The sequence below is a fragment of the Cololabis saira genome, chromosome 13, assembly GCF_033807715.1.
Source record: "Cololabis saira isolate AMF1-May2022 chromosome 13, fColSai1.1, whole genome shotgun sequence".
Lineage (NCBI taxonomy): Eukaryota > Metazoa > Chordata > Actinopteri > Beloniformes > Belonidae > Cololabis > Cololabis saira.
Genome location: NC_084599.1, coordinates 29404178 through 29428992, shown reverse-complemented (window position 1 = coordinate 29428992; position 24815 = coordinate 29404178). Strand labels below are relative to the sequence as shown.

The following is a 24815-nucleotide window of genomic DNA, read 5'->3' as shown; positions in this document are numbered from 1 at the left end:
GAGATGAAGTACCTTCTGAAAGTCTGCTAGATGATGTGAATGCACAACAAATATGTGAATGTACAACAAATGAAATCCCTGGAGTGATGACCAATCAATGGGGTGCAGTGCAGGAGCAGTGATCCTAGGGATGCTTGGCTACAAAATGAACATCTGCAGGTAAGAAGCAGAGTCCTCCATGGCAGAGAAGGCTGCACAGAGAGAGGTAAACCAGTAGTACAAACAGCTGAAAGGTGCAATGGATGCGACTGATATTAAGACAAGATTTCACCCCAAGTCCAACACCATGATACTGCCCACAAAGTGGATGGAGGAAGTAAGCGCCAGGCATGTTCAGCAAATATATCTAACAGGAGAAATCCCTTTAAGAGGATGAAGAGATGGAGAAGGATGGAGGAGTAATCATTATGAGACTTAAGTTATGGCTGTCTTGTGTCCGTTCTGTACTTCAGAGCAGCTTTTTGTGATAGGACTGACAACGACAGGCCTTGAGCAGGAGCGTAATAGCGGCCAGGGTCTAGACAGAGACCCAGAGACAATCCAGCATGTAATAAACATGAAAGAAACAGTCAAGCAAAGCATACATGAAACACCACAACCAAGTAGCTGGATTAGTGTAGTAGACGAACATCTGTACTGAGTCCCCAAGTCAAGGTGGGAGATACCTGCCACGAGAGGTGGAGAATGGAATAACAAACGTCAGACTGATAAACTGATGCTGGCTAATCAACTGAACCTTGTAGCAATCAACAAAGTCCAGGGGAAAGCAGGAGTAATAGACTTAGCAATGCCAAGCAACAGCAAACCCAAGAAGCAGGAACACAAGAAGCTGAAAAAAAAGACTAAAGGGTTGAAGGAAAAACAGAAAAGATTCAGAAGGTAAAGACAGCAGTGGTGCCAGTGGTAACTGGAGCACTCTGACCTGTGACCTCCAGGCTGGGCGAGTGGGAAGGTCCACAGGCCAGGAGTCTGACCTGCTGGTGCATGAGGAGATCAACAGTGGGCCGTCTGGTGCCCTGATCTGTCTATCAACAAATCCCAACCTGCTATGGACGGGTAAACTGTCCAGGATGTAAGGCAAGACATATTTATGTCCAACAACCAAGTCCATAGCTACCAGACACGAAGCTCTTCCAACCTCCACACTGCCTTCTTTAGAACTGCACTTGGGCAATTTTAAATTCGTTATCAAGGTCCACGTCTCTGGAATCAACTACCTGACTATCTGAAAAAAATTATTAACTTAACATCATTTAAAAAGGCTCTTAAAAAGTACCTCATCAGTCAAACCGTGTATCATCGGACATAAGATAATTATTGTTGTGTTTTTTCTCTCTCTCTCTCTCTCTCCTTATGAGCTTATTCATTATTTTTGTTTTGTATTATTCATTTATCTACGTATTCCTATTTATTTATTTATTTTTTCTTTTTTCCTTGTATATTTTACTGTTTAATCTTTACACTTTTCTACTTATTTCTCATTACTGTTCAATTATTTTCCTATGTTGTTTTTAAACTGTAACAAATTTGATATTTGAATATGTTGGGTGAGGTTTTCATATAAGCCCTCTTGGGTTTCATACCTCCCCTTTGCACATCCCAGTAATGTTGATTGTTCATGTTGTTTATTTATATGATACTGTTTGTGCTAAATAAATTAAAAAAAAATAAAAAAAAAAATAAAAAAGGCAAGGCAAGGCAAGTTTATTTATATAGCACAATTCAACACAAGGTATTCAAAGTGCAAAGTGCTTTACATTGACATTAAAAGCGGCAAGACATAATTAGACAGTAAATAACAAATAAAATGAAATAAAATTATGAGAAAAGAAGGTAAAATAATAAAAAGCACAAGTTGCTGAAAACTAAGGGCAGTAGAGTACCGCAGGTACACATTTCATTTGCGGTTTTCAGAAAGTATTTAATTTTAGAGTACGCTTAAATAACAAATAAATGAAATAAAATGATAAGAAAAGAGGTAAAATAATAAAAAGCACAAGTTGTTAAAAAAAGGGCAGTAGAGTACAGCAGGTAAGTATTTATTTTAGGAGTACGCTTGAGTAAACAGTAATGTTTTTAGGCCTGATTTAAAGGAGCTGACAGTTGGAGCAGACCTCAGGTCTACAGGAAGTTTGTAGACCAATGTTCCCCAGTCGTCTTCAAGGGCCACTGCCCTGCATGTGTTAGATGTTTCTCTCCTCCAACACCTGATTCCAATGAATGGGAGCTATGTGATGTAAGCTAAACCTAATACTTCTCAAAACAATCTGAATCTTCTTCTGTTAGATTGACATCAACTATCATCACAAGCAAATTACATGACATACATTGATATTACGATTGAAAAACACAAAAACAAACATATTTTGGCTGGGTAAAACTGTGTGGACTATATATTTCTTACTTCATTTGTACATATGAACAAACACCTTGAGAAGGAGAAAACAAAACCATGTCCACAAAGCCATCACGTCTAATTAATTCCCAGTGTATTTGGCCCATATTTGTGCTTGTTAAATTCAAAGGGAAAGGAAAATGAGAGATTGTGTAATGAGGTTGAAAAATATATTCAAACCTCCTTCCCCGCTACCGCCTGCAGGCTCGGCACCCCCACTCACTCTTTAACAATATGAAGCTTTTAGACAAAAATATCCCTCCTCTTTTGGTTAACACCCCCACCCCCACTCCCTCCACATATACCGCCTCCCTTTCCGCCACAGCACTAAAAGCTGTGACATCACAGAGTCTAACATGCGAGACGCCCCCACAGAGCTGTGCAGTAATGGATGGGGCCTACCTGTGACGCACAAACCTCCGCTGTGTATCTCCTCGCAAGCCAGTGAAATGTTGCTCCATTGAAAAAAAAAAAAAAGGCCTTTATTGGAACACATTTGTTAGGACAGTAACTGAGTAAAAGGATGGTTGATTCAGGTTGCTTTGTAAATCTGTGTTTTCATACAGGAAAGGGAGAGATCTTCAAATAAGTGAGCAAATGTCTGTTTATCTATGTGTGCTATTGGTTTTAAAACAATTCAAGTAAATCCACAGAGACTACAGAAAGTGAAAATTACCCATTGACACCCAAAATAGTCCATGTTTTGTCTCTTTGAATTGTTTAATTTGTTATTATACATCAATTCATGCTTCTCTGTCCTGTAACACACAGGATGTAAGAAATTTGGGTCAGTTCCTTGTCTAAAATGTGGGGTAAAATCTGGTACTATAAAAACAAAAAATAGAAAAGATTTCCACAGATTTTTTAATCTACAACGCGTAATATAATTAAAATAATTCAAAGAATCTGGAGGGATTTCTGTGCATACTGTAGGCAAATAAGAGTGCACAAACTAAAGACCTCAGGCAGTAGGCTACTACATCAAGACCACTCAAGAGCTGATGTACACACATGAAATTAAAAACACTGTATAAGACCTCTGTCAAGGACTGCAATACAGAGCAACATTCACAAGAGCTACCGTACAAAGAAAAAGTCAAACGTTAACAGTGTCCACTTCTGTTGCCAGGGACAGACCATCACAGAGTAGAAATGTGAATTGTGGTCAAGACAAATCAGTATTACAGATCTTTTTGGAAGAGGTTGAGACCATGGAGTAAAAATAAGAAACATCTAGACTGCCATCAGCAACAAAATGCCTGAGGTTTGAGTAAGAGGTTGTAAAAGTGTCAGTTTACATTTCTCTGATGCAAATATTTCAATTAATATTCCAGAGAAACATTTGCTGCCAATATTTTTTTTTTTCAGAGATCTATTCCTTTTTCTTTCATAAACACATTCTGCAAACATTACAGGTGCAGAAGAAGAGAGTATGGCAACACACTGAGTTATAAAAAAAAAAAAGAAAGACAGAAACAAGAAGCTCACTGTAAATTTTTGCTTCTTATAATTGCAGGAACAGCTTGAAATAAAACATGAAACATTTCATCACATGGCGTCCTCAATGTCAGAACACATCTTTAAAAGCAGCAAAAATAACTTTTTGTATCAAAACATCAGTTTCAATTTAATCTGAAACTTGATTTATTTGCCTACTTTTAGGAAGCATCATCTGTTGCAGTGTCCTGTCTTTACTATCAGTTACTATCTGTCTCTTCTAACATATTTGTATCACTTTATGGCACTACGTCACTCACCAAGCCCAATGAAACTGATAGAGACTCAAGAAACTACCAGTGGGGGGAAAAATAGAAAAATAAAAAACGAGAGTGACAGACCAAGAGACCAAACAAAAGTCAATCTTGGACAGTGCCATAAAAACAACTTAAGGTCTGTGGCTACAGGCGGACCCACTAATCTATTTACGGTTGAACACATGGATACTATTTTGATTTTAGATTAAATGTGGAAAATTAAAAACAGAAGCCTGAAATGGAAAATAAAAACTCTGGAGTGAAAATATACACATTGCAAATATCCATTCAAATGAAATCATTGTTGGGTGTGAGAAAGCAACCATGGCACTATTTACTGTCCAGGGAACATTTATAACTCAAAGCTCTTCCACATTCCACTTCCCCAAATACAACAGTTGTCGTGACTGAGGTCTTAAAGAGAAGTGAGCAGTCTTTTTTGAATCAACTGTGACCATAGATGCGTACCTTTAACCACATCCGTCATGCATAATATTTAGTTCATTGTGTAAACATGAACTACATTTATAAGTTTGAACTATGAAAGCTGGTACATATCCATTATAGCCTATTCATCAACAGATAAAAATATCATTAAAATCATTATTAAGATCGAAAAGGAAAACAAATGCAAATACTAAATAAATACATCCTTATGAAATAAACATGTGGTTGAATACATTTCTAAGTTTTATTTCTTTGAAAATGAGGGTACGTGCCAGTGAAAACTCACCATGACGTGAGTCTTCAGAGCACCACCTCACACTTAGTTTATTCCTCCTCTCCATGGCAATAGTTTTGAGGCCAAAGATCGTCTATTAACAACATGAATAACTCTGCACACATTGAAAGGTAATTCTTGACCTTGAAAAACAGTACCTAACAAACTAAGCACTATTTCAGTTTAAACATTTCAGTTTAAATCACATTGTAATAAATGAAAACAAACAAAAACAAAGCCATACACACAGTCATTCACAGTTTTCTGTTTTGGATAAACACAGCAAGGCTAACCCGCAGTCGATGGTGAAAGGGTTAATAAAGCCTCTTTTCAAAGGGAAAATATTTCTAAAAAAGGGAAAAACCAAGGGTGTTGAAATTATGGTCATTTTTGGGCCACAAAAAAAAAAAAAAAGAATTGAATCCTTACGTTAATGTGAATGCAATCTGATGTGGGAAGAAATGTCAAAACTATGATAGAACTAAGCCTAGGATTGAAACCTTGGGAACCATGAATATCTTACCATGAATATCTAATGATATTTTATAGTTGTTCTGCATGATACTTCATGACAAATGAAAAGTACAATCCTAAGATGCCATACTATATAACAGTACAAAATGCAAAATCCCGTGTCCGTCACTTGGTTGTGGAGGAAACTTTTGCCTGCTTTTCTTTGCAAAATTGCTTCAGTCTAATGAGGTTTGCATGTGTATTAATTCATGCCTATCTCTGTTAAGATCTCACCAAAGCATTTTAATCAGAGTAAGGTCTGAATCTCACCTGGTTCACTGCAACACCTTGATTCTTCTTTTTTTCCCTTCTCTCAGGCGTTGTTATATATCTGCTGGTGTGCTTCATATCATCATCCTATTGCATGAACTAACTCTGATCCCGCTTTAACTTTTGTGATGGAGCTATGTTTGCCTCAAAGATACTTTGGCATACATAGGAGCTCATGGACAATTCAATGACTACAACATGCCCAGGCCCTTATTGAATTATGATTGATATGTAGGACTGGATTTCTATTTAGTCATTTAATTCCCATGAAAGGTGGAATGATGTTTTTAATCTTTCATGTGCTGCTGCTGCGTTTAAGCTTCATTTTCCCTTTACAAAAACTGACAATATCCCAAAGAGAGCTGGACAAGCTCCAGCAGACCCCTGTGACCCAGAATGGAAATAAGTGGGCAAAGATAATGGAGGTATCCATGAAGAAGAAAGCTAATTTCACTCATCAAAATGGATTAACTATCATGCAGTGGTCTTTAACCCTGGTCCTCGAGATCTACTGTCCTGCATGTTTTAGATGCTACCCTGCTTCAGCACACCGTGATACAAAGAGCTGTGTCGACAACAGAACTGTCCAGACCTTGATAACGAGCTAATGACGACCGTTAATTAGAATCAGGTGTGCTGAGGCCGGGAAACATGTAAAACATGCGGGACAGTAGATCTTGAGGACCAGGGTTGGTGACCACTGGCTGTTGCTATGACTACTTTGATAAACATTACTAGCCTTATTATTTGACTTTTATGTAACATAATAGATACTTACTATGTAAGATAAAGGTAATATCATCTCAGCATCATTAACATCGTGTTTATAGCAGAATAGCTAAAAATGGGGAAGAGTAATTTCAGTAAAACGACGGCTACATGGGTTGAATGAATGAATGAATGAATATAAGCTTTATTCCGAACATGAGAAAAAATAAAAACACCACACAAGTCAAAATAGTCAAAACAACAAAAAAAATAAAACAATGTTACCATGTCCAAAAAGGAGTAGAAAGAAGCATGTGCGTATTTAATCCTACCCCTTTTCCCTTCTCATATATTGTATACCAACACCTCATGAATATACATAGTTACATATTTACATTACATATGTACATATTAACAAACAAAGAAAATAAATAATGTAAGTAAACAAGTGACTAAATGATCTGGGGAAACACCCGGTGATTGTCAAAGCCCGTCATCCTCCCTGTACCCTGTGAAAACCATCTTTTTGTACCGCTGTTTGAACTGGCTCATGCTTGGACATTGCTTGAGCTCCGCACCCAAACTGTTCCACAACTTCACTCCACATATGGAAATAGTAAATGTTTTTAGTGTTGTGCGGACACAAAGATGTTTTAGCCGTGTGGTTCTCAAATGGGGGTACACGTTCCCCTGGGGGTACGTGAAGGCACTCCAGGGGGTACGTGAGATTTTAAAATATACATATATTTAAAAAGTAGAATCCATGCAAAAATCCTTTAAATATAAATATTTCATAAATAATTGACGAAAATATAAGTCTAAATTCATAAAATGGTGTAGGCTATTCAACTTATTATCCTAAAACCCTAGAGTATCCCCCACACCAGGATGGTTCCACCTAACCTGTCAAATGCCACCTGGCTTCACCTGTCAATCACTTGGACCAACGATGGAGTCGTGGATGAAGCGTAGCAGCAATATTTTTATGTTTAATAAATCAGTTACTGATGGCACAGTGCTCTGTTTTAGGTCTTTTTTTTTACAACCAAAAGTGCTTTGCGCTGGTTAGGGGGTACTTGGCTGAAAAAATATTTCACAGGGGGTACATCACTGAAAAAAGGTTGAGGACCACTGTTTTAGCCCACAGGTCCTTCCTCCCTGCAGCTGTGAGACTCCACAACCAGCACTGCTCACAGTAGACCACATACAACCTGACAATAAATGTACATAAAGGAAAATAATGTGCAATATCTTTCATTCACTGCAACGTGCAATTATGTAAATATCCGTCTGTTATTTTTTTATATACTAGTATTTCTTATTATTTATTTTTCTTATTATTATTTTTATTGTATATACCAGTTTACTGTTTATAGTGTGTTATTATTATTGTGTTATTACTATTTCTATTGATGCCTCTTGTTTTTGCACTATCCCCTTTGCTGCTGTAAACTGCAAATTTCCCCTCTGTGGGACTATTAAAGGATTATTTTATTTTATCTTATTTTATCTATGGAATACGGTGCAGAGTGAGACCTCTTTTCTATTTGTCTTTTCTCTGCGTGTCTCATTATTCAAAACAGCGTTATGGGAAACGTAATTTCTGCCCAATGCGCGTGTTCCCACGTGACATAATGGAACGTGCCAATTGAAAAAAGCTGGAGGCGCCGAGCTAGAGCGCACAGTGGCACAGAGGAGAGCCTCGGGTAGGCGCTTAAAACCTTAAGATTTCACGTTTTTTGGTGTTATGGGCAGGAAACATCTCTGAAGGGACCGTCGAGCAAACAACAAGGGAAATAATAATGATGAAGAAGGATGTTGACTTGAGCCTGGCGCACGACGCCGAGCTGAAGGCGCAGATGCGCGAGGCTGACAGCATCCTCGGCTCCGCGGAGCTGGGGCTGCTCAAGCTGGCCTCCCCGGAGCTGGAGCGGCTCATCATCCAGTCCAACGGCATGGTGACCACCACGCCGACCAGCCCCCAGTTCCTCTACCCGAAGACGGTGACGGACGAGCAGGAGTTCGCCGAGGGCTTCGTAAAGGCGCTGGAGGACCTGCACAAGCAGAACCGGCTGAGCGGAGCCGGAGCCGCGTCCTGCGGACCGGACCAGGTGGGCGCCCAGGTGAGCGGGCAGCCTACAGGCTTGCGTACCCGGCCCTTGAAATACGGAATTGTTACGGAATTAAACGTTGCATTCCCTATTGAACCAATACGGGACATACAGGACTGTCTCAGAAAATTAGGATATTGTGATTTTCTGTAATGCAATTACAAAAACAAAAATGTCATACATTCTGGATTCATTACAAATCAACTGAAATATTGCAAGCCTTTTATTATTTTAATATTGCTGATCATGGCTTACAGCTTAAGAAAACTCAAATATCCTATCTAAAAAAATTAGAATATTCTGGGAATCTTAATCTTAAACTGTAAACCATAATCAGCAATATTAAAATAATAAAAGGCTTACAATATTTCAGTTGATTTGTAATGAATCCAGAATGTATGACATTTTAGTTTTTTTTAATTGCATTACAGAAAATAAAGAACTTTATCACAATATTCAAATTTTCTGAGACAGTCCTGTATATTATGCTCTTATTTATTGATATAATATACAGGTGAAGGTCGGAAAATTTGAACATGGGCCAGAGCCCAAAATTTCAGATATCAGTACCACTCAAGGTGACAAAACTTGCTTATGATTTTTGAAAATATCTATGTGTGTATATGATATTTTGGTATGATAACCCTTCCTAAGTGGCAGCTGTATCATAGTTTGACTGACATTATGTGATGATTCTGTACTTGGTTAACCTTCTTAACACTATCTTAAGTACACACAGAACTTGATAGCCCAACTATAATCAGACCTTGACATATTCCCATTAATAACGATGTTAATTTTGTTTACAATATTGTTATGTGTATAATGTTGTAAAACTAAGCTGGTTCCTTATCTCATCTGTGTCCTTTTTGTCCTGTATTTGCATGATAAAGACCAGTTTGTGACATCAGCCTAGTGGCTGTTATAGTTTCATAGGAGCCTAATGATGCTCTTCTAGTTTAAGGCTCACGTGACCTGAAACAATGATATAGTATGGGGTATATTATACATTTCCTGAATCCTTATGGTCTCGTGAGTATTCAAATTTTTGTATTTTGGGTCTCTGTTGTTCCTATGACACAGGGCTAAAAGATAGTATATCATTTAGGCGAAAATTGTGTAAAAATGTTTTGTAAAAATTGTTGTTTGTAGTTTAAAGAGCTGCAGTGACCTCTATGTTGGTCAGAAAGATTCACATCTTAGCTTGAATGAATGCTTAAAAGGTCCCCTTTAAAATTATACCAAAGACAATATTGTGAAACATTGACAGATATCCTGTATATGAGTCTAAACCAGGATATGCACCAGCATCTAAAATGTAACTTCATGAGCTGATAACTATGATACAGCTGCGACTCAGGAAGGGTTATCATACCAAAATATCATCTATAGACAAGGATCTTTTCAAAAATTATAAGCAAGTTTTGTCACCTTGAGTGGTACTGATATCTGGTCTGGCCCATGGACTACCGTCCCTTGAAATACGGAATTGTTACGGAATTAAAAGTTGCATTCCCTATTGAACCAATACGGGACATATATTATGCTCTTATTTATTAATGTCATAATATACAGGTGAATGTCGCAAAATTTGAATATATTGCAAAACTTCATTAGTAGTAAATTAAACTAAAGTTGAAACAAATATAATATTTCCCACTACATTCAAAGTGAGATATTTCAAGCCTTTATTTTGTTATAATTTTGGTGATTATGGCTCACAGTTTATGAAAACCCCAAATAAGAAATCTCAAAAAATTAGAATATTTTATGAAATCAATAAATAATTAAATCATCAGAATTATAACAAATAAAGGTTTAACATATCTTGCTTTGCATGTAATGAGACTATGTAATGTATTAGTTTCACCTTTTAAGTTGAATTATTGAAATAAATGAACTTACACCATATTTTAATTTTCCGACCTTCACCTGTAGCTATATTATACATCTGGGCTGATGTGGACATACATAGATATACTATTTCAGTTGCTAGTATGGTTGGCTGTCTGTACAGTCATGCACGTTCAATGCTATTAAAGCACTTTAAATCAAAGCATTTTGTTTTTTCATATAAAATAAATAAATTTCTAAGCAGTTTAGAAGTTTGGGGAATGTCCCTTTTTTTTGCGCCTGTGCTGCTGAAATCGGGGCGTAACCTTATTTCTATTTCTGAAAGGTGGCAACCCTAGTCCAGCCGGACCTGCCGGTGTACACCAACCTGAGCAGCTACGGCGGCGGCCCGCTGGGCACCCCGCTGGGCACCCCGCTGGGCACCCCACTGGGCACCACGCTGGGCACCTCGCTGGGCACCCCACTGGGCACCTCGCTGGGCACCACGCTGGGCACCACGGTCAACTACTCCACGGACACGGTGCCTTTCCCGCCCCCCCCGGTGCACCACCGGCTCAACCCGCCCAAGGAGGAGCCGCAGACGGTCCCGGACGTGCAGAGCTTTGGGGAGAACAGCCCGCCGCCGTCCCCCGCCGACATGGACTCGCAGGAGCGCATCAAAGCCGAGAGGAAGAGGCTCAGGAACCGCATCGCAGCCACCAAGTGTCGCAAGCGCAAGCTGGAGCGCATCTCCCGGCTGGAGGACAAGGTGAAGTCGCTGAAGAGCCACAACACGGACCTGGCCTCCACGGCCAGCCTGCTCAGGGACCAGGTGTCCCAGCTGAAGCAGAAAGTCCTCACCCACGTCAGCAGCGGCTGCCAGCTGCTGCCGCACGAAGTCCAGGTCCACTAGTCAAGCCTGAATTATGGTTCCGCGTTACACCAACGGCGTAGGGTACGGCGTAGGGTACGGCGTAGGCTCTGCGTTGGTGTAACGTGGAACCATAATTCAGCCTTCAGAAGGACCGACCTCCACTTGGGCTACTGACCAGCATATAAGCTTCACAGACTTGGTTGATGTTGGGGTTTTTTTTCTACATTGGCATGGACATCAGGCCATAGTATCGGCCAAACTCTTATTACTGACCGGCTGCTTTAAGATGCGTTTTAAAATTGGTCAAATGTAAGCTTTCCTGGTAAACATAAGAGATGCGGGGGCTAATTTAGAAAGTGCTCTCACATCCAACAGGAATAAATGAGCACCATGAGGGATTTAAAGGAAAGTTTCCTTTGATTTATCCACTATTTGATATCCTGTTGTACCATGTTTGTACATGTATTGCTGGGATAAAGAGGCACGTTGATGACATAACACCTATCCAAATTCCCCCCTGTACATTTTTCTTTTACTGGCAGTCCACAAGCTGAAACTTTGGACCAAACATACCATATTTCTGCAAAATTATGCACATTTATGACACATGCATTCTTTATACACAAGCCACTGGATGGTAGAAAAACAAATGCATATGTGACCAAATTTGATATGTAAAAAAAACAAACATATACAACCTATTTACTATGTGTTTCTGGGTCTGTCAGCATGTCATTGTTTCCAATGCTGCTACCAGCTTTGTGTCACAGGGCACAATGTATTTAATGTTAATTATATTCAACCTCTACATCATGTATTTATCTACTTTTTTTAAAAGAAAAAAATAACTCTACAATGTCACTGTTTCATTGTTCTTGTGTTAAATGTGAGACTCATAACCTTTTTTGTTACACTTACTGCTGCCATCACATCTGGCCTGCAGTTAGTCAGGTTCATGCCACTGTGTCATGAATTAAATGCTGCTTGGTAATAAACACAGTTTCCTCTATTTCTGCTGAAAGCCATATTTACCTGCCCGTTGACAATGTGAGTATTCATATCATGAACTACATTTTGGAAGTATTTAAGTGGTTCAAGCCCACAAGTATGAATTTCCCAATGTCCCACGTCTAATCTAATGCAAAATTAGGTTTCATAGCGAGTAAGCATGTTACAGGCCTAAGATAAGCTTTATTTGTTTTATCTGTCTATGCAATCAAGTAAAATCGGGATTTTGGTGACTCTTTCTGGACCACTTGATGTAAATGATTTGTACACATTCAACAGATGTAGATTTGTCCTTCAACAGAACTTAAATTAGTGGGGTCCCTGCAGCCTGCGCTCTTGCTCCCTCTGCTGGTCGATGAGAAATTACAAACGCACTGCAGGACATTTAATATGAAATAACACTGACCTATTTGAATACCGTTAATTAAAACAGAAAGGGAGCACTCAATTTGATAAATTGCTGTTTTAGGGAACACAATGGTGCTTAATATAAAATGTAAGAATAAGCCTAAGATGGAGCTGTTTTTTTTTTTTATTTACCATAATGATCTGTCCATATCCTTTTGATATTTACTGCTGACCACCTTTGGAGGTTGTGTCTGAATTCAAATTGAAAGACAAAATCTGAAAAACCTCATTTTCATTATTTTATATATATATTTTGTACTTGGACTCATGAAGGAGATGGTGGGGTTTGGGTCAGAAGACAAAGTCAACCTGCATGTTGACGATAGCTTTGGTTGACTCTGAGGCAAAACGTTTGACCAGAAGTTAATTTGCCAATTTCATTTTTCTGCTTATTACTTGCTCTGTCACTCCTGATTATCATCTGATTATCATCTGATGGGTAAAATCAAATGTAACTTACAGCATCAAGTTTGTAATAACTTTTAGATGGCTCTGTTATATATTAATTGTATGAACAGATATTTTGTGCAGTAACTGTGTTTGTAAAAGTATACTTCCATGCAATACTACAATCTGAATATTTCTCAAGAGTACAAGTACTGCAGGTTCTTGTAATGTTCTCCTTTAACAGTCTGACACTTGTGCTCTTTCATTGTACTGTATAGGAAGCCCTTTTTTCTTGAACAAAAAAAAAAGTCAAATCAAATATACACAAAGAATTTCATATTTCATATTTGAATAAATATTATTGTTACTCTGAAGGATTGTCATGGTCCACCATTTCTGTTGGTTTCATATTTTTGGTTGTAATAATCAGTTTTTTCTAGTGTTAGTCCTTATTTTTTATTTTTTGGTAAAGCTTCTGTTCTTTTAGTTTATTATTTAGCTTAATTCTTATTTTACTAATAACGATTTGCTAACTGAATGACAGAGGAAAAGTTAACTTTCAAATAACCAAAAATTTAAAATAGTACAGTTGCCTTTGAAGTTTACTATAAAAAACTTAAAACTATTATGGCAAAAAAATACACAATTAGAAAAGTCAAAGGTCAATAAAACATAGGGGAATTAAAACATGTCACTGATGGGCAAAATAAAAGCTACTTCAACAATATATTTTTAAAATCACTGCTGTAAAGGCTGACTAAATGGACTGAGGTGATATGCTGGACTTCATTTTTCTCTAATGGTACAGATGCATGTTAAACTCTTGAGGGAAAGTGCTATCAGCCTTGTATATTTTTCTATCTATCTTTTAAAAACAGTCCAACAATAAAAAAGTGAAAAGGATGAAGAAACCAGTCACATGCATCCTTCAGGGCTGCAGGTTTGGAGTCTAACCCGGCAACAGCAGAGATAAACAACTATGTATGGACACTCACAGTTACAGTTAACCTACAGTCACATCTTAACCATGTGTGCTTTGGACTGCTGGAAAACACTAGAACTCACCTTAACCCATGCAGGAGCAACCATTTAACTGAAATAATCCAGCCAACCCGGATGTCAAAAACCACGACTTTCCTGCCGAGGTGAAAACACGAGCTCCATCTGATATTTTCTGTTGGCCTTTAAGTTCGCTTGAAGGCAATATAGCAGCATCCACGCAACTCTTTTTAAGTCTCCAAAAAACAAGTCAACAAATTGTTAGCAGTTTTTTTTCCTTTTTTTATTACTGTTTTACCACAAAGTACAGATAAAAACATCCACAGCATATTCTCTCACCTTCATGTTCCAAACTGAAAGGGTTTGAAGAGGCAGTGATACGAGACCAAATAAAGTCACAATTTTCTGCGTGCTTGTAGAAGATCTAGGGTGGGCAGCCTCTACCAAGCTTGATGGCATCTGCTTTTGTGTACTATGCTGTAGTGTGTATTGCTTTGTAACTGAGTGACACATTCATTCACAAGCAGGTCTAAAAATGAAAGCTGATACAGTACAACATGGCTCTTTTGGGGTTTTCAGCTTTTCACTGTCTTTTTTTTCCCCCTTCTCTTTTTTTCCGTTTTGTTTTGTTTTGTTTTTTCCAATGCAAGCCTGAGTCGATACAACACAATCCACACATATGACTGAAAGGTACAGTATTTACACATGATATTTATATGGAGAGGAAGACGTATTATAAAGGAGAACAGTTAAGAAGTCTGGATTTTACTGGAAAAGAAACAGTTTACGAACAATAAGAATTACAATATGCAGGATCAAAATTACTGTGACAGTTTGACTGGGGCCCAATTTTTCTAATTTTAGTTGTAATTTCAGTTGCTATCAAAATAATTATATAACTGATTCATATTTGCTTTAGTCCTAAAGTTGTAGACAGTGACTTTATGATTTATTTATTTAGTTTGTTTTTATATCTAGATTAGCACGGTTACTTCATAGTCTTATTCATCTGCGTTTTTTTTGCACCACATTTGAACGACTAAAGTTCACTGCATTACTCCCAGCAGAACTGGTTTCATTGCAGTTTGAACTTGTAAAACTGATCACATGTCGGATTTTGGCTCCCAAACACAAAACTGTGAGCTGCTTCACCAGTTTTGATCAAAGGAAGGTGCATCTGCCAGCTAGAACTTTGAAAACCTTATTTAAACAAAGGCATAGTCACGTCAGCGATGCTGGGAAAACAGGTCACAACAGATTATTTAGATTTTTTCTGGACTTTACCAGTGCCGTCTCTGATTTACCTGAAGACTGAGTGGAGAGGACAGCACACACAACCAGAGCCTGTGGAAATCCCGTAAAGCTGCTCCAGGGTACCGGCTGTGCGGAAAGTTTAGTTCTGAGTGTTTTTTTGTTATTAAGCAAAAGCCTGAAGCGTCTGCGTGTAGTTTGAAGCACATTTAGAAGTAACAAGATGCGTCTTCATCTTTTAAAACATTACAGTTAAACACCAATGGCTGCGTATCTGAACTGAGGAAGAAAAAAAAACCCACAGCAGAGCAGGTATGAATCCCTTGAGTGCAGCCTAAATGTTGGATGTGGTCAGACAGGATGCTGATAAAGTCATGCTGGACGATTATTTGATATTTTCTTCAATACAAAGGACTGATATATGTTCTGAACGCTGAAAAGTCACTTGAGTCTTGCTGTTTTTGGCGGCTATCTCAATGCCTCAAAGGAATAATACCAGATACAGTACAGATCAAATTGCAACTCTGGTTTCCGTGCATTTTTAAACAAACTGCCATGTTTTATGGTAGTTTCAGTGTTTAGTCAAGCTTGCCATCGTGGCCTACCAGTTCGGATCTGGTCCTACGCCATCGTTACTCTCCCCCGATGTTTCCCCTCGCTGACTAATCGACTACCTAATAAAGGCAAAATACCATGAAAACATGCAACAGAAAAAAAGTCATTCACATCTCCTAAAACAATATCCACATAGCTTAGAGGACGCTGAAGTGTTTAAATGATTTAATATTGGATAAAGCAGCTGACATGACCAGCACAATTGTTTGACTTTTAAGCCATTGGTTGTTTATTTTACCTCTGCCAGAGGTAAAATGAACTGATATTTAGTGTTATTAGCTAATGCAATAGATACGTTTTCACAAATGTTTTTTTCAGATATTCTTTCATTTATAAATTAGCTGTTAGTAAAGTAACAACGACATGGCTCAACATAAGGGAGCAGAAGCATCAAAACCCTTGTTGTAACGAAATATTCAGAAACACTCCAGATGTCAGTGTTATTACAGTCATTTTCTGGCTTAAACAGTATTTAACATGCTTCGTTTACGCCCTCCGCTGACAACAGAGTTGCATTGACGTGTTTTGCATCAGTGGAGCTGGAAGTCCCACAGAGGCGGTTCAGAAGGGGAGAAAACGTCTTACAGAGGGTGCGGTTTGTAATTTAGACTTGCAAACTGGATTTTTCAGAGCATGAAGTTGCAGTTTTGACATCACAACATTTCTGAAGTATCAACCAACAGGAAAACGTATTTGCACCCGGACGAGCTGCTTGCACACGTCCAAAAAACAAAGAAAAAATAAAAACCCCTACAACATAGACCTCTTATATAGAACGTCATACCTTTTAAAATACTTATTTCTGGAAGTGCATACTTGTAGATTTTATGTATATTTAGTATATATATGTTTAGCACAACATTTATATTTACAATTAAAATAAATAATAATTCAATAAAATGCCTCATTTCATTTTTTTGTTGTTTTTTCCACCATCTCCAGCTTGTTCATATTTTCCCATCCGGTAAATGAAAAGAATAAATAGGGCGGAAGAATACAAAATATCGGGAGGACCAAATAAAAACACTCGAATGAGCAATGAAAATGCAGTAATTTGCGTATTTTTGCTGTATTCATGTTTAAATATGCGAGAAAACAAAGAGACACATAAATGACATGACACATAACACGCAGATCTCAGATGGGACATTGCTCCTGCATAACTCCACAGTGGCCTTCCCGGTCACTGAATCCAGGGCTGGCATCTTTTCAAGACACTTGACTGACATGAAACAAAGTACTGTAAACTTGGGAAGGATTTAAATGGCACTCTGAGGATGTAAGCCGTCAAATCCTTCTTGTGAAACCACACGGAGTAACGGGGAAAACCATCAAAAACCACGGCTACGAAGAGTCTGAAAAGCTCGGTTTCGACTGAAACTGCTTTGGCATCAGATCAATACCTAGCGATAGAAACAAAATCACTTAGCTCCTCTATGAGGAGAAACAAGAGGCAAACACTCCTTCAAAAGTGGGCCAGTAGCATCTCAGAGCTTTTCAGATACTTTTCAGCCTGGCTCTTGTGTTTTTCAGCCAAGGAACCAATGGGAATAAGCCAGAAAGGGAGTGAGAGAGGTGATGAAGTCAGAACCTGGGGTACAGCTGAAGGAGGACAAGGATAACGAGAGGAAAAAAAAAAAAGGTTCAGGAAATGAGTCAGCTTTAGCATGCGCAGTCCGAGTGAGGAGGGGCGGGCTGCTCTGTCAGCTGTGGGCCTTGTTTGGCCCCTGTCACTGCCGGGTCACCGGCATCCAGACTCTCCGACATCTTTTCACAGATAATGTCGACCAGGCGCTCAAAAGTCTGCTTCACGTTGATGTTGTCCTTTGCACTGGCCTCAAAGAACTCAAAACCTGGAGGAGAAACAGGGAGCAGAAGGGTGTCAGAGAGGTGTGCTCGGTCTGTGAGGTCTAAATAACACTCCTTGATGTCTGTGGGGAAAATGTGCCATTGCACTAGTCATGGTTCCCAGAGAACTTACACCAAGAACACGGGTGGCCTTAGAGACAGGGTAGAGTTGAACATTTCAACAAACACAAATTTGCCGGGTTCCTCTCAGCTGTTCCTTCAGAGCTCCTCAACATAAACAGACCCCACAAGTAAGTACCGTATTTTCCGCACTATAAGGCGCACATTCAATGAATGACGTATTTTAAAACTTTTTCCATATATAAGGCGCACATAAATATATGGTAAAATACCATACTATAGTTACGTTGAGTTACGTATCTACCTGATGGAGCTGCGCTACAGGAAATGATACAAAATCCTACAGCAAATGCAAAAAAAAAGAAGAAGAAAAGTACTGTATGTCAAACTTTATTAACAAAATAAAAACCAGCTTTGCTCCGTCTCGTCAAAGTCGCCATTATGCGAGTCAGCGTCGCTGCTGTTGTCTTGAACGTCTGTGACGATTCCTGACGTTTTTAATGCCATTACTTCGGCGACACCAACTACAGTAGCTACAATCCCCCTGACTACAGCAACAGAAATGACCGTAATGATCATATATAAGGCGCACTGCATTATAAGGCGCACTGCCGGTTTTTGAGAAAATTAAAGGCTTTTAGGTGCGCCTTATAGTCCGGAAAATATGGTACTTCCTATGACAACAGCAGATATGTTGGTGATGGAGATAAGATCCTTAAAGACAGCGATGACGTTATAACTGCAGAAGAACGCTGTCCTCGTGAGGCTGCCACCTTTCCGTTTTATAAATTCACACAGACGGAACAGAAGCGGGTCAGAGGATCAGTGCACGATTACACGGACATTGCCAGCACTGCGGTGTCATCGGACTGAAAGTAATGTTGTCGGTGAGGATGGGATGTTCCATGATCCCGTCTCGCCCTAACACGCAGAGCTCGCCTCGGGACAAAACAAAAAGTCCCACTGTTTCACCTTGGGGTCACCCTCACACACACACACACACACACACACACACTGCGAGGTGGAGTATTGGCAAAAATGTCATGCCTTGAAAGTGTTGTGCGGTAATGGTGACAGTTTAAAGACTCCCCCTGGACATCACTGCATTCAGAGCATAAAAAAGCACTAAAAGGGGCCGGAATAATCGTATTTTTTGTTCACGGAGTGCCTGTTTTATCTTTTGCTGTCAGGGCATCGTGACAGTTTCAGTAAATATGATTAAAAATGAATATTTATTCAAATCCCCAGGCACAGTTTTAATCAGGCAACATAAACGTTATTTTTCCAATATGGGAATTCAAATCAGGCTGGCGGAAGGTGGAAGAGTGTAAATACTTACAGGAACAGCTCACTAACTGCCATTTCAGCAAGTCTGCTTAAAACGTGTTGTAGGATCCGCTGAACTTGCAATGTGAGGTGATAATGTTGCAAAAGCTTTAACAGAGATGCAAGTTTCTGTCACCTAACAACAATGGAAGTTATAGGAGTAACCATGGATTTGGGAGGCCATAATGACCCATAGATATGTATGACTGACCCTGTGACGGGTCACTCACTGGACTAAACAGAGAGCCAGACAAATATTTTAATCTTCCTTCAATTTAAAGTAACTAATTAAATAATTATGCATGTTTTAGGATTGAGGGGGGAGAACTTGAAGATGATGCTCTTTGGCACAGGAACAACACGAAAACTTAACGCAAGATTGCTCCAGCAGCTTCACTGGCACCGTCAAAGTCACATTGGCAGTTTAGGTGAGGCAACAACAATCCCCTAAATGTACTGCTGCAATCTAACCTGGCAGAGGGGTCATAACCTAAAGAAAACCTGAAACGGCTGCTCTAGTTGTCACAGCTAAGAAACTGCACATTTTTTGAATGATCCTTTAATTTCTGATTGAGGCAACTCTTCCGTGCTGGTGCTTTTAGATTTGGCAGCGGCGTTCGGCACTGTTGACCACAAAATTCTTCTAACCCTTCGGGAAGCATGTGCAGGCCTTAAATGCACAATGCTTAATTGGCTTCAGTCTACCTATTGAACAGACATTTTTCAGTCAAACTCAGCCCTTTTTATTCAGAAAAAGCCAACCTTACTGGTGGAGTGCCGCAAGGATCAATTTTAGGTCCTGTCTTGTTTTCATTCTATTTGCTGCCTTTGGGATCAATCTTTGAAAAATATTACATCTCTTTTCACTGCTTTACTGGCGAGGTCCAAATTAATATGCCATTTGATCGAAAAAACTATTGCTTTGGAACTCTGCAGAAATGTGTGAAGCAAGTAAAAGACTGAACTTTTAAACTTAAATTACCAAAAAACTGAAATTGTAAAATTTGATGAGGACATTATTAGACTTTTAAGCAAAGTTAAGCAAAGTTAAGCCTTACCTGCCTCCAAACCACATGGATCAGTTTTACATTCATTGATAACATCTGGCTTGAACTACTGTAATTCCCTGCATTATGGCCTTGACCAGTGCACAATTTGCCGCCTACAGTTAGTTCAAAACGCGGCTGCATGTCTTCTCACAGGGACCAGATGCAGGGATCACATCACCCCTGCGCTCTCCTCTCTGCACTGGCTGCTGGTAGTTTTTCGAATCCAGTTAAAAATTTCTTGAACTCTCTCCCACTATGCATTAGAGCGGCTAGAGCGCAGGAGAGTTTCAACTACCTGCCTAAAACCCATCTCTTTGCATTGGCTTTCCTCAAACTGAGTGAGAAATGTTATAACATTGTTATTTGTTTTATTATATTGTTCATATTGTTTTTATTTTAACTGTTAACAGTATTGTATTTTTGTTATCATTCATTATGTGTTCAGCACTTTACTATTTGACCGTGATCTACAGTTAACAATGACAGCGGTCTTATTGAAAAGAGCTCTGTGAGGGATTGAGTTGTCACTTCGTCTCAGGATGTGATAAGGTGGAAGGAGGAAGTGGCAGTTTGATGGTTTTACTAAAAAAGAAAATTGTTTTATTGAAAACCAAACAGTCCACACATAGTGGACAAATCACCAAACTGGGGATGGAAAAAAAAAATCTAAACCAAACCCAAAGCAGACTGTAACAGGTTTGCACTTTCAGCACTGTTGACCTTCCCTCCAGCAAGCCAGCAGACCTACCGCTGCCTCTCTCTAAACCCCAATGCAGCACTCTTCAATTCAATTCAATTCAATTCAATTCAATTCAATTCAATTCAATTCAATTCAATTAATTTCATTTTTTGTAATGTTTTTGTTTTTGTATATAGTGTCTGTTACAACAGAAGTTGTCTCTACGCGGGGCGGCAGTAGCTCAGGTGGCAGAGCGGGTCGTCCAATGATCGGAAGGTCGGCGGTTCGAATCCCGCTCTGTCCCAGTTTGCTGTCGTAGTGTCCTTGGGCAAGACACCTTACCCACCTTGCCCCGTGGGAATGTGTGGGAATGTGTATGAATGTTGGTGGTGGTCGGAGGGGCCGTTTGGCGCGATATGGCAGCCACGCTTCTGTCAGTCTGCCCCAGGGCAGCTGTGGCTACAAATTGTAGCTACCACCACCAGTGAGAATGTGTATGAATGAATAATGATCTCTGTAAAGCGCTCTGGGTGCCTTGAAGGGTGCTATATAAATCCAAGTCATTATTATTATTATTATTATTACGCGCTTTCCAGGGACCCAGAACATGAATAAATAGTTCCTAACCTTAAATTGCCCCAATCAGGACAAACCAACACCAAAGGGGGATTTCAAACAAATTAAATCAACCATAATAAACCAATTATCAGACAAAAATATGAGTATAACTGAAAAATGAAATATAACATGTCAAAAATATACACTGCACATTAATTTCCCCCATTTGTTTTTCACTTAAATATACTTTGAAGCAATTATCCCAACACTACACCCCCTGCTCACTATGGACTGTGCCTTCTACCCTAGTTCAGTTGAAATACCACACCTGTTGCAGCAGGAGCGATCGACCCGAACCGTAGGAGCAGGAACTGCGTAAGTACATGTATGTTTGAGATAAGCCCAAAATGTAACAGGAAAAGAGAATGTAAATGAACATGAAAAGGTGGGTACCACACTATGCCAAGGTTGGATTTCAGTCACTGATGATTGAATAGATGTCAAAATACACAAAACAAAATAACACTAGAATGAAATGCTGAGAAGGGGAATATCACCTTCTCACATGCTCTTTTAGCTCCCACATGAGACATTACACTGCACTGTAATTTAAAAAGGTTTATTGAAGGAACACAAAAAAAATGCACTCAACAGTAAAGCCCTGTGTCAGCATCATCTTAGTGGGGAACTCTACACTTTAAGCTACACCGTACCCTGACGTACAGCCATTTCTCAAGTCCAAGTATGCCAAGTTTGGACTTGCGTATTTGCTAGTAAATCTCTGCAGATCTCAAATATCCAACGTTGCAACAGAAAAAGTCACCTTTGTGCTAAGCACTGTATTAAATTCTGAGAATGAATAAAGTGAATAAATATCCAACAGAGCATTGTCATTTTTGATTTAAGAGAATATGTAATGTGGCAGTTTCACCAACAGAACATTGTGACTGGCTGTGAATTGGCCTGGAAGGGACAAAGGATGAAGCTTAACTAAAGGCAGGCAGCTTGTGCTAACTGAGCACCAGCTATATGTAGCAGTCATTTCTGTGTTTCCACTGAAAGAAAACATTTGAGAAAAGAAAATCTCATTGTAAATGTTTGCCAGCAGCTCTGCAGCTCGGCAGCTCCTCTGGAGTGGATCGGCTGAAGGATCTGAGCGACCACGGGGCCCAGTGGAGCTCTGCTAGTCCTCGTTTCAGCTATCGCAGCGCAGGTTTTGGATGACGGTTCAGTAGCAATACTTAAAATGAGAATGTTTGGACAGGTTTGATAGGAATGAACGTTGGTGGTATTAATTAGCATCATAGGTTAGCAGAAGCTCAGTCAGCTGAGCTAAAACTAACGACTGACTATAATAAGGTGGTCCATGGTGGTGTCCATTTCCCTCATTTGGAAAATGGCTAAGAAGAAAAAGAAATTTGAAAAGCAGTAAACCTATGTGTGACCTCATATGAGGTTTATCCAGTCCTAATACGCTGTACACAAGTCTCAAGTGCATGCATCCTCGATAAAATGGAAGCGCAAGAGCAGATCCATGGATTTTAACAGTTAATTGTCCAGATGTGAACTTTGAATTGGAATAGCACTTTGGTTGCGACATTTACCAGCTACAACTCACATATGATACACTTTATTTGCTCTGTGCAGCTACTTATAGGAAGTACACAAAAGGAAGTGCAGCTCTGCAAGCTACAGTTCTGCAGAAAACAACCTGCACTGCCCCCTAGTGTTTGGTGATGTAATTAGTGACACATAAGAACAAGTATAAACAGCAACAAGGAGGTCTATCCCATACATTGGTTAAGTGCGTAGGTGCTACTGTAGATAGAAGAGATTTAAAGCGTTTAAACTCACCAAGGTGTTCAGACAGCTGCCGGCCTCTATCTCCACTCACCACGCGTTCATCCTCCATGTCACACTTGTTTCCTACCAGCAGCACCTGGGCATTGTCCCACGAGTATGTCTTAATCTGAGTCGACCTGGGAACCAACACATTCTGCAGTCAGAGAGGAAAATCCAACGCTGTGAGGTTTCAATGATTTCTCTCTAAGCTGCATGGGATTCTGAAAGCAAGTTCTGGATCTTACAGTAACCAGAGTTTTAAATAAAATGAAATAAAATAAAAATAAAACCAGCAGGCAGATGTCATGTCTCTGTCATGGGCTTATTGCTTAACAAAGGAGATGAAGCAACACTTCAGTGAGTGAGTGAGAGAAAGTAGAAAGCATAGTGTTCCCATCATCAGAGCTGTCAAAGCAATTATGAAGGTGCCAAATGGAATATGAAATGCAGTGAAGCAAAGAGGATGAGGGTTTTTGTTCAAATCCAGCACAAAAAATAACATTTATAATGGTTTTCTTAAGCCCACGCACTAGCTGGACTCAATCTAAACATGTTTTTTCTTACATAATCACATGATTAAAACCGTTTTCGTCCTTTAAATGTAAAAAGGACACAAGAAATTTCCGTTCAAGACAGAGAGTAGTAACACTTGAATGGTAAGTTCCTTAGTGTACAGCGTACAAAAGGCAGACGGTTTCACATTATACCGAGCCAAAGTCCCAACAGCACACCAAAAAAATAAAAGATCATGAGCTTTGCAGCACTGGATTTTTCTGCAAACATGGAGGAAACAGATACTGTGGGCTGTTAAAAAAATAAATACATTGAAACCTACACCACATCATCTGCCCCCCATCCTTTATCTACTGTGTGTCTGAATTAATTTCCAGACTACTGCTGACATTCCAGATGTAGTGTTTTGTCCATGATCAATGCACCAACCCCTCTCACAGGTAGGTATCAGCTTACAGTCTTATTATACGTTCCCCCGCCCCCCCTTCTAGCTCCAGCCAGCTACGCACCAGTCCTGGACGGCGTTGAAAGATTCTTCGTTTGTGATGTCATACATGAGGATGAATCCCATGGCTCCTCGGTAGTAAGCTGTGGTGATGGTGCGGTAACGCTCCTGACCGGCTGTGTCCTGGGAAAAGAAAAACAAAACTCACTCCTTAACTCACTAATGTACAAAAATTAAATTCAAAGCGACTTCTGACAGATTAGACTCAAAGTACAGTTTTATATTTTCAAAATAAGCTAAAAAAAAAATGGAGACACTGCAAACACACCAAACAAATATTAAGATAAGATAAGTCTGCAATTTATCCATCCTTTATCCAAACTACTGATAATCCAGAAGAGATTCCTGAGATCAATCTCTATGTCCAATAGACATAATCCATCCGCACCTCTGTTCAAAAAATACTCTATATTACACATTCATAAACTCAATGTTTTTCACTCATGTTTATTTGTGCACAAGTTTATCAACAATAAGCAAGATCTTCCGGACACCTTTCATAATTTCTTTAGTTTTTCATCTGACTTGCATTCATACTCAACTAGACACAGTGTCAACCTACATTTA

At 39.3% G+C, this 24815-nt stretch overlaps 2 protein-coding genes across 3 annotated transcripts in view; one reads left to right on the top strand and one right to left on the bottom strand.

Moving 5' to 3' along the window:
* Positions 1-8034: 8034 nt before the first annotated feature.
* Positions 8035-13343, top strand: LOC133457851 (transcription factor JunD-like). 2 transcript variants are annotated; one of them, XM_061737213.1, is made up of 2 exons: positions 8035-8472; positions 10652-13343. In XM_061737213.1, the coding sequence occupies exons 1-2, from the start codon at positions 8164-8166 to the stop codon at positions 11216-11218; spliced, it is 876 nt and encodes a 291-aa protein (XP_061593197.1). In that variant the 5' UTR covers positions 8035-8163; the 3' UTR covers positions 11219-13343. The 2 variants fall into 2 exon arrangements, with proteins under 2 accessions (XP_061593197.1, XP_061593196.1); XM_061737212.1 differs by having other exon boundaries at positions 8035-8484.
* An 896-nt stretch (positions 13344-14239) lies between these two features.
* Positions 14240-24815, bottom strand: part of LOC133458556 (ras-related protein Rab-3A) — a 32480-nt gene continuing 21904 nt past the window's right edge. The window contains exons 3-5 of the mRNA XM_061738588.1: positions 24253-24371; positions 23243-23367; positions 14240-17700 (exon numbers count right to left, since the gene is read on the bottom strand). Coding sequence (XP_061594572.1) covers positions 17510-17700; positions 23243-23367; positions 24253-24371 — 435 coding nt within the window. The 3' untranslated portion in view covers positions 14240-17509. The remainder of the gene's footprint in view (positions 17701-23242; positions 23368-24252; positions 24372-24815) is intronic.

Coding starts and splice junctions, on each gene's coding strand:
- LOC133457851 (XM_061737212.1), top strand. CDS start 8,164: ATGATGAAGAAGGATGTTGACTTGAGCCTGGCGCACGACGCCGAGCTG. Junction 8,485..10,651: donor CGGACCAGGTGGGCGCCCAG/GTGAGCGGGCAG, acceptor TATTTCTGAAAG/GTGGCAACCCTAGTCCAGCC.